Raw genomic sequence first — 10,115 nt, 5'->3', positions numbered from 1 at the left:
CCCCCCCCCCCTACACACACACACTCCGTAGCTACAGGCACCACAGGGCCCCTGGCACTCACACACACTCCCTGCCATGATGACTGACACGTGTCCTCCCACGCACACCAGCTCTTTCACACTCGCTGGCTCTCTAGGACACCCCCATTCACAGCGTGACATGCTGGTGGTAGTTTCTCCAGGACCTCGCAGTCCTCCCCGTGAAACTCCAAGGACCCAGGCCACGAAGGGGTTAAAGTCAGAGTCCCGTCTCTCTGCTGCCCCTCTCCCTGCTCCCCCCCCCCCCCAGCCCCGCCGGCCTCCCCCCATTATGCTCCCTGCTGGACTCCATCAATAATGCAGCTTCAAGTTCTCGGGAGACGGCAGGGGGCCCCCAGCCCGCTCCCCGGTCCTGGCTCACACTCCGCACCCTCCTCCCGCCCCGGGGAGAACACAGTTCTCGGTGCTCATTGGCCACTTCCCCCTGAGCCCTCCCACCAAGCCCCCGGGCGCCAGTCCCAGGCCGAGGGGACGGGCCGGGGACCCCGAGGCTGGGGCCAGAGGGTGAGACCTGGAGGGACGCGGAAAGGCACAGACAGACAGAGGCGCGAGGAGAGGAAGGGAGGGAGAGAGAGGGAGGCGGAGACACCCACAGAGACCCTCGGAGAGAGCGAGGAAAGGAGGGAGAGGCGAGACTCAGGGAAAGACACCGACCCCGAGCCGGCGAGCCCGAAGCCGAGGCCGCAAGCGCCGGAGGACCCGCGCAGCGGGCGCGGCGGGCGAGCGCGAGAGCCGGGAGCCGAGAGCCGGGGGCGCTCCGAGCCGGCGCGACCCCCTCCCGCTCGCGCGCCCTCCCCTCTCCGCGCGCGGTATTTTTATCTGAGCGTGAGCCGCTCGCCTCCCCCTCGCCGCGCACAGCCAGCGGTCGCCGCCGCGCCCCGAGCAGCGCCGGGAAGCCGAGCCGGGACCGCAGCCCGGGACCCCGAGACGCGCGCCACCCACCCCCCCCCCACCCCGGCCCCGCCGGCCACCCCGCCCGCCATGGACCCCAAGGACCGCAAGAAGATCCAGTTCTCGGTGCCCGCGCCCCCCAGCCAGCTCGACCCCCGCCAGGTGGAGATGGTAAGGGGGCCGCGCACCACCCCCGGCAGCTCCTCCCGCGGCGGGGCGCTGCCGGGGCCGGACCGGCCCGGGGCGGGGGTGGGTGGGGGGGCGACCTAGAGTCTCGGGCCGCCTCGGACACGCGGGGGCGCGGGGCAGCGCGTGAAGTTCGCTGCAGACTCGGGCAACTTTTTCCCGTTCAGGCGGCGAGCGTCCGGGGCAGGACCGTTGGGAGCGGCCGCGGGCGGGGAGACTGTGCTCTGGACCCTGCTCGGTGTCCTCCTTCTCTAGGCTCCCGCCGGGACCGCTGCGCCCTGGCCCCAGCCGGAGCCGGTCGGAAGTGAGAAACGCGGGGCACTGACCCATTGTACAGAACAGGCCTCCGCCTCGCGGCCCCAGGCTCTGCCCCTCTGGTGCCACCGTGTATGCCTGGGCCCGGCCACCAGAGCCTTGTGCTGACCTCCTTCCCTGCCAGGCCCTACACAGAGCCACAACATGGGGGTGGGGGGCGACCGGTGGTCCCAGAAGTCAGACCTCTTCACAGAGTGCTGAGTTCTTTGGAGAGCCTTGGCGGGGGGGCGGGGGGGGGAGGGGGGAGGGGGGGTCCAGAGGTCTCCAAAGGTGGTAGAGGTGGACGGAGGGAGAGGAGAAGACGGCTCCGCCCCCCACAAAGTAGCGTGTTCACTTGTTGCTGAGCTGCAGCTGGCACCCAGCAGAGCAGTGAGAGTGGGCCAAGTCTTTTTGGGGGGAGGTAGGGGAGGCATGGGGGGAGGGGGAGGTCCTGGGCCTAAGCAGCTTTGGGTCTGGAGGGCAGTTTGGAGAGCTTGGCAGGGGGAGGTGGCAGTTTCAGCCTAATTCACCTGGTTCTCTTTGTGCATTTCCCTGGAGCTCAGAGGGGACCTAATTAACTGACAGTTGGTCTGATTGAGAGCTGGGGGGGGGGGGAGGGGGTGGGGAGCAGTGACTGGGAGTGCCCAGTGCCCGCCCCCCCCCTCACTGTTTAGCTTGGCTCACATACCAAGGAGGACAACTTTTTGTTTTTTTATGAGCACTGGGCCAAGAGTTACAGCCTGAGAGAGACTGCTAGAGGGACCCAGGCACAGGCCTCCAGGGACACCTCCAGGACCCTGTGGGTCTGGGGCTCAGGCCCACCCCTGAGTCTCAGTGTGGGGTTGCAGGTGTCTGCAGTGCCCTGGCTCAGCCTCCCTCTGCAGCTAGATCCAGTTTCTTTGAAGCCCTTGAGCTGACCTTAGTGGGCAGGGCCACGTGGGTGCCGTGGCCCATGGGGCATCTTCCAGAGCCAGCTTCGGCTCTGGAGGTCTGGTATCTGCAAAAGCTGGAGAGGATGGGCTTCCTGGATAAGGAAAGGTGGAAAGGGAGATGCCCATTCTGGAGGAGCCACGGAGTGGGGTGGGCGTGGGCTAGAAGTCAGTGGTGGGATTTTCTCCTCCTTTCTCTGCCATGGTGAGCTGTAGCCTTGAGCTCTGTGCTGAACTTCCTTGAGCCCTGGGTTTTCACCTCAGTAAAATGAGGGGGTTGGATGAGCTATAGAGTTCCTTTCAGGTCTGACAGTCTTTGATTCAAAGGTTCCCTGGGGATTTCAAAGCACTGTTTGTTCTCTGCTGCCTTGGGGGGGGTGCAGGTGTCTATCCTGCAACCCCCCCCCCCCCCCCACTTCTTTCTCCATCTCCTTAGATCCGGCGCAGGAGACCAACTCCTGCCATGCTGTTCCGGCTCTCAGAGCACTCCTCGCCAGGTGGGCCCCTTCCCTGCTGCCCCAGCCCTGGCCCCACCCTAACTCTGATGCCTTCTTGGGGCCCTTCCTTAAGTCCCATGAGTAGGAAACTGAGCAGGAAATGGGGCAGAGTGGGTAAGGTCTGGGAGTCAAACTCTTTTGGGCTTATCTGTTGACCAGGCTCTTCCAAATACCCGGAAGGAAAGGGCACACATTCCCTTTCCCCAGAGATTGAGCCTTTGGGGAAAGTAATTCTCTCTTTCTCTCTTCTCTTTTCTCCCCCTCTTCTCTCTCCTTCCCTCCGTTTCCCTTGGTTCATTGGTGGACACCCTCAGAGGAGGAGGCCTCCCCTCACCAGGTGAGTTTCTAGGGGCAGCTGGAAGGAGGAATGCGGGGGGCCCCTTTGCAGTGGGCTGGACAGGATCATTCCTGACTAATACAGGATGCCACTTGAAGGACACATGAGCGTATCAATTGGCACCTAGGTAAGAGTGCCCAGTGCCAGGGTTCGACCAGCACATACTCCTCTGCCCTTGTCTTTCCTCTGCTCAGACTTGGGCTGGGGTTCTACCTTGAACCAGGCTATGGCATATGTAGACCCTTCCAAAGCCTAAGTCCTAGCAGGACCCAGAGGGGCAGCGGCACCTGGACCCATCCGCAGAGGCTAGGGCAGTTGGCCTGGGTTGCCAAGGGTGGGGTGGAATGGGGGAAGGGTGGAGGGAAGGGGCCTCGGTGAGTCTATTTAACCTGGTGCTTACCCTGGCAGAGAGCCTCAGGAGAGGGGCATCACCTCAAATCGAAGAGACCCAACCCATGTGCCTACACACCCCCCTCGCTGAAAGGTACTGTTCCACCTCACCGCTCCCCCCCCCCCCCCCACGTGTTAGTCTGGCTGTCCCCTCGGCCCCTGGAGCAGGGCTGACACTGGGGGAGGGAGGTGAAATGTTGAGCTTTTGTCAAAGGGGAGGGATTGTCTTGTGTACCCCAACCACTACTTAGGGACCAGATCTTTCTTAATTTGGCCTTGTAATGAAGGGGCCCAGGGGCTGAAAGAGGTGGCTGTGGGCCTTAAAATAAGGTGGTGGGATTGAAAGAAAAGAGATAGCTGGCCTAAAATGACAAGTATCATCAACATAAAGTGATTCAGTACTGTACCTCCTCTTTGCAAGTGTGTCCCAGGCCACCTTTTGGTCCCCTGCTCTCCAACGAGCACCTTTTTCAGGTGCAGCCTTTACTCCCCTCTCCCAGTGGCATAACATTTGCAGAGGTCAGCAAACTGGATGCTTCTTGGTCCTGCTTCTCCTTTCTGTATTAAAACACAAATCACTCTTTTTTTTAAATTTGTTTATTAAAAATTTTTAATGTCTATTTTTTAATTTTTAAAAATGTTTTATTATTTATTTTTGAGAGAGAGAGAGCGAGAGAGCATGGGAGGGACAGAGAGAGGGAGACACGAAATCTGAAGCAGGCTCCAGGCTCTGAGCTGTCGGCACAGAGCCTGACATGGGGCTTGAACTCCTGAACAGTGAGATCAAGACCAGAGCCAAAGTCGAATGCTTAACCTACAGAGCCACCCAAGTGTTCCAAACACAAGTCATTCTTATAGTACACACTTATAGAGCACCTAATGTATGCCAGGCCTCACTGGTGGCATTGGGCAAAATCAGGGGAGTAAGATTTGGCTCCTGCCCTCTTGGGGCCTTTGGCCTCAAAGGGTCATGGGCGAGTTACCGAGGAGAGGATGGTTAAGCCTGGATTTGAAGGATAAGTAGGAATTCAACAGGCACGCAAGGTATGGAAGGGCATTCTAGGATGAGGAAAGGAAATGTACATGGGGGAGGAGGTGTGAAATCAGAGAGAGCCTCTAGAGTCGGCCTGGAGACTTGGCTATCTGCAGGGAAGCTGGGGGAGATACACCTGGAGGAGAAGGTGTGGAGATGGGGAGGGACTCTTCCTAACTGAGCTAAAGAATGCCTTCCCACCCCCACTGCAGCTCCAGGCCTGAGGCTCTTCCTGCCTGGCCAGCCCCCTCCTCCGTGGAGGGAGGACAGGATGGCTGGATGGGTGTGCTGAGAGCTCCCTCTGGGGTGGGTTTAATGAGTTCCCAGCACTGGCCAAGGTCAACAGGCACACCTGTCACCTACCTGTCAGTCTGCCTGCCAGGGTTGGGAGCAGAGAGGAGAGGCTGGGAAGAGAGGAGAGAAGGGCAAGGGCATTTTCTCCCCGCCCCCAGGATAGAAAGAGGAAGGGATAGCATGTGGGCAGTGGGTTCAGCACCTGGAAGGACTTCCCACCTGTAGGGATATGGAGGAAGGCCAAGCCCCTGCAGTAGAAATGCGGGGGGGGGAGGGGGGGTGGCATCTTCTCAAGAGAGAACACGGGACCTCTCTCCTTCCTACTCTGGGCTGGGGAGGGCTGAATGGACATGAGGGACAAGAACCGTCCCTTGGATTCTTGGTTATGAGCATGGGGAAGAAGGCAGGGGTGAGGAGAATAGGGCCCAAGTGCTTCTGGGCATCCTGCAATGGCTAGAAATGTGGTCCCACCGCCACTGTCCCTTTGGGCTGCACCTTAGGAGGGTCTAAGTTGGGAGAGGCAGGGCAGTCTGGGGGCTGTGCTGGGGACCTTTCAAAAGGGAGACTTGGGTTGGGGGGGGTGGTCCAGGGTCCCAGACATGAGGACAGATAGAGAAGAAGACAGCTGAGAGGGCTGGTGGGGGGAACCTCAGGGAGCCCCGAGAGGCACAAGGGGAGGCGCGTGCGCAGGAGGCTCCCGGGGCGCCAGCACAGGCACTGCACACCTATCGGCACTTCAGCTCAGGAGCTGAACTGTACTCCCCCGACTAGGGGAGAGGGTGGTTGCTCAAGCAGCCACCTCCTTCCTCTCCTCCCTTCCCCCTAACCGTCAGAGGACCCTTCTGTACCTGGAGGGCACTGTGTTGCAGGCTTCAGCCCCTTTCTGGCCAAGGGAGCGCACCTGGCGGGGTCGGGGGTTTGTAGGGGGAGAAGCCAGGGACCTCCGGGGGAGGGTGGACAACACTGAGTTTTGGCTTGAAGCGGACTCCCCAAGGCCAAGCTCTCACACTTGGCTCAAGGTGAAGTGCTGCTGCGTCCCCAAGGCCAGGGCAGGGCGATTTATTGCATTTTTATTGTCTGAGTAGCTTGCCCAGAGCCAGCAGGAGGCACCGGGCTGGGAACTCGGGGCAGGGCGGGGTAGTGGGTACACACAATGCACCCTCTGTGCCAGTCCCGAGTTGGCAGGAGCGTGGTGCCCTGTTCACTGCACCGGAGGTTTCCAGCCTGGATCTACCCCTCTGGGCTTTCTAAGGGGAGGGGCTGCCTGCCACGGAGAAGGAGCTGGAGAACCCCAGCACCTAGCTTGTCAGCATCTTCTCTGTGAGCTGTGAGTTCAGTGACTCCAGTGCTCTAAACTTCCACCAGCTCCTGGTCTCCCTTCTGCCTCTGCCCCAGCCACACCTCACAGCCTCCCCTCAACCCCTGCCACTGCCCCAGAATCCCCCAGCCCTGGCCCCTTTCTCCTAACCCCCAGTCCTTTCCATCTTTTGGAAACTTCTCCTCAGCTGCCCACACTGTTCCTTTCCTAGGCCCTATCCCAGCAGGCCTTGGTGGTGTTGGGGGGGTGGGTGGTGTTTGCTGCTTTCTAGGTCACCACAGAGGGAGCTGGAAGCTTGGGGATGTGGGTCAAGATTGTGGGGGCTGCGTCTGAGCACTCCACATCCCCAGGCACAGGCTTCACTGGCTGTAGACTATTATATCCTCAGTCTCCAAACTGTTCCTACCCCAGGACCCGGGGCAGAGATGTGTGGAGTGGCATTTATGACGTGGGCAGTGCTAGGGAGTGGGGACCAAGCCCAGAATTGGAGGGGGTGTGTGCAGGATTGGGGTAAGCAATGGGCCCTAGGCAGTCTGGGCACTCTGAGAGAAACTAAAAGGGACAGATCCCCCAGGCCCTGGCCCATGGGTCCTATGCCTTCTGTCCAGGGCTATAACTGGTGGACACTGTCTCCAGTACTGGGTCCTTGGAGAAACAAGTTCCCTAGCCACGGAATGTTAAGCTGCTGCTGTACCTGCCTGGTCTTGTCTAGCTTGACACCCTATAGTTTGGGGGACCTGCCCAGTGCCAGCCTTGGTGGGGGGCTGCATCTTTGGACAGCTTAGGAGTCACACATGATCAAGGATCTAATGCCTGCTGCTTTTGCCCTTGTCTGGCCCCCCAGCAAACTGATCTGGGATCTTTAGCTTTTGAACTATACCCCTGAGGGGGTTAGCCACGGGAAGGAGACTGGAGGCTGGGCCACATGCCTCTCCAGCTTCTTGGGCTGCTTCTTGGTCTGGCTGACCCTTGCCTTCCTGCCTCCCTGCCTCCCCCGTGCCAGCTGTGCAGCGCATTGCCGAGTCGCATCTCCAGTCCATCAGCAACCTGAGCGAGAACCAGGCCTCAGAGGAGGAGGATGAGCTGGGGGAGCTGCGGGAGCTGGGCTACCCTAGAGAGGAAGACGAGGAAGACGAGGAGGAAGAGGAAGAGGAAGAGGAGGAGGAGGACAGCCAGGCTGAAGTTCTGAAGGGCAGGAGGGGGCCTGGTAAGCTGACGGGGCCAAGATGCCTGGGTTCCACGAGTATGGGTTAGGTGGGTTCCTCCCTGAGAGTCCTGGGATTTTTTTTTTTTTTTAATTTTTTTTTTCAACGTTTTTTATTTATTTTTGGGACAGAGAGAGACAGAGCATGAACGGGGGAGGGGCAGAGAGAGAGGGAGACACAGAATCGGAAACAGGCTCCAGGCTCCGAGCCATCAGCCCAGAGCCTGACGCGGGGCTCGAACCCATGGACCACGAGATCGTGACCTGGCTGAAGTCGGACGCTTAACCGACTGCGCCACCCAGGCGCCCCTATCCTGGGATTTTTTTGACACACATAAGCTGCGGTCATACAGCAAGGGCTTGCCCGTCCTCCCACCCGTATGTGCCTTGCTGGGCTTACTGGGGCTGCTCTCATCCTGACCCTGTCCCTCTCCCAATCAGGTTGTCCCTGATAATTCCTCTCTTCCACTTGAGGTTTGAGGCTAGACCCAAGAAAAGACTTCCTCGCCATGGCAGTGAGGGGGTACAAGGAAACGCAGGGATAGACAACTAAGAGGGCCCAATGCCCCCTTTACCTGTATTTCTGAACATAGGTTGTGGTCTTCAGCTAGGAGGCTGAGAGCTGGTTTCTAAGTCCTCCCCAGGACCCTGTGGCTGTGTCTACCCTTTTTTTGTTTCCTGGGCTGGAGGTGAGAGGGTGCCCTCTAGTGTCTAAATGGAGAATCTAGGATTCAAGAACCAACCTTGTCCTCTGCACCTCCAACCCCAACTGCCTGGGAAGAGACCTGCCAAGGAGGGGCCTAAGACCGACACAGAAGGCCTCAGAGCTAGAGACCCCAGATCTAGAAATCTCCACAAAAGGACCCAAGGCCCAGAGAATTCCTAGGCAGAAAGATCTCTGTCCCTCCCATGGCTGTTTTTTCCATGCTTAGCTATAGTAGATTGTGCCATATCTATCCCTCCCAGTGCACATTAAACTTTCTGGTCCTTCATTTTATGGGGATGAAAAACAGTTGACCACCCCTGCTTGTAGCGTCCATCCCTCAGATCCAAACAAAATGCCTTGGACCTCTTCTCTGCATCTCTGGAGCAAAAGCTCCTGTTGGAAATTGAGTCCACTCTCACTGAGACCCTTAGGACAGGTAAAGAGGAGGTGAGAGGAGAATGTTTTCTCAGGAGAAGCAGTAGGGCAGAGGGGCAAATGACAAGACTACCAAGGACCAATATCAGTTGCCACCGCTCCTGGAGTGCTGGTGCTGGGCTGGTCAGGGTAGTAACTGTTGTCTTATTTAAGGCAATCTACACAATTTCCCTCTTACTATCCCCTTCAGAGAGGTAATAACTGACTCATCTAAGTCATATAACTATTCACCGGAAGAGCTGTCTTGGGCCAGTGTTCTGTCTATTATACCAGGATGCCCTCAGAAAGCTTAGCCTTAGCTATTACAGAAACTCAGCTCATGCTCCAGGACCACTGAATGGATACCTAAGAGCCTGAGTTTTTATCCCTTCTACCCCATCCCCAGCTGGGGAGAAGATAACTTGTGGCCAGGGTCTGGAGGGACCCTGGGAGCGCCCACCCCCTCTGGATGAGCCCCAGAGAGATGGAAGCTCCAAGGACCAAGTGGAAGATCTGGCACTAAATGGTGAGGCTTGGTGGTGGGGAATGGGGAGGTGGGGAGGTGGGTTGGGATTTCTCATGAGCGTGGCCAAGCCCTGAGTCCCTCTGCTTGCCTTGCAGAGTCTGGGGAGGAGCCACAGCGCCCTGCCCACCCTGAGCCTGGCACATAGGCATCCGGCCTTGCATCTCTCAGAAGGAAGTGGAGGGGGCATTGCTGTTCCCCAGAAACCCACTCTGTCCCCACCCTATTTTGTACCCTTCCCCCTCACTTGCTAGGGCTGTGGCTTCTGATTTCTAGAAGACTTAAGGCTGGTCTGTGTTTGCTTGTTTGCCCACCTTTGGCTGATGCCCAGAGTTCCTGGGTACTTGCTGCCTGATGCCTACCCCTGCCAGTCATTCCCCCATTTACCCAGAGGGAGGCGGGATGTGAGAGACTTTGCATCAGATAATCCAGTAAGGGTGTGTGTGGGGGGGCAAAGGTTTATCCTTCACAATTCCACTCCCCAGACCCTCTCCCCTGGGCACAGGAAACCCACAGGGCAGGACCCTAAGATCTGGGGAAAGAGGGTACTGAGAAATTGTAGGTACCCTTAGATCCTTCTCCATCCCCTCTCCTATGGGGGATTTCAAGTTACCACCCCTCTCTCTGGCTTCTCCCAGGGCCCAGGATTCAGGCATCCTTCTCCTCAGCTTCAACATTTTGGAAATCTTCCCCTTATCACTCCTGCTCCCCAGCCTGGGTGCCTGGAAGATGGACTAGCAGAGGCTGCTTTGTTGCGTTTTGTTTATGCTTTGATGCCAGGAATGCCGCCTAGTATACGTCCTTAGGGGGGCACACGGTGGGGAAGCCAGGTTCTCCTTGTCCTCCAGCTGCTCTGCCCCCTTCCCCTCTTCCCTGACTCCAGGCCTGAACCACTCCTGTGCCGTAATAAATCTTTGTAAATAACTGTGCTGAGACTCCTCTTTCAGGGGAAAGGAGAGGGAGGAGGGGATAACGGGTTCCCGTATGTGGAAGACCTGGTTGGTGGCCATCTCGATCCTAGTGTCCAGTCCTCTAGTCTGGAAGTCTTTCCTGCAGACAA

At 58.3% G+C, this 10,115-nt stretch overlaps 1 protein-coding gene across 3 annotated transcripts; it reads left to right on the top strand.

Moving 5' to 3' along the window:
- The first annotated feature begins 479 nt into the window (after positions 1 to 479).
- PPP1R1B (protein phosphatase 1 regulatory inhibitor subunit 1B) lies at positions 480 to 9,980 on the top strand. Of its 3 annotated transcripts, none has more exons than XM_058705312.1 (7): positions 480 to 1,101; positions 2,776 to 2,836; positions 3,151 to 3,173; positions 3,582 to 3,657; positions 7,212 to 7,415; positions 8,939 to 9,058; positions 9,154 to 9,980. In XM_058705312.1, the coding sequence occupies exons 1-7, from the start codon at positions 1,021 to 1,023 to the stop codon at positions 9,201 to 9,203; spliced, it is 615 nt and encodes a 204-aa protein (XP_058561295.1). In that variant the 5' UTR covers positions 480 to 1,020; the 3' UTR covers positions 9,204 to 9,980. The 3 variants fall into 3 exon arrangements, with proteins under 3 accessions (XP_058561295.1, XP_058561296.1, XP_058561297.1); XM_058705313.1 differs by lacking the exon at positions 480 to 1,101 and adding an exon at positions 1,251 to 1,420; XM_058705314.1 differs by lacking the exon at positions 480 to 1,101 and adding an exon at positions 1,479 to 1,503.
- The last annotated feature ends 135 nt before the right edge of the window (positions 9,981 to 10,115 follow it).

The sequence above is a fragment of the Neofelis nebulosa genome, chromosome 16 (assembly GCF_028018385.1).
Source record: "Neofelis nebulosa isolate mNeoNeb1 chromosome 16, mNeoNeb1.pri, whole genome shotgun sequence".
Taxonomy (NCBI): domain Eukaryota; kingdom Metazoa; phylum Chordata; class Mammalia; order Carnivora; family Felidae; genus Neofelis; species Neofelis nebulosa.
Note: the sequence above shows the minus strand (reverse complement) of the source record. Positions and strands in the feature narration are given on the sequence as shown.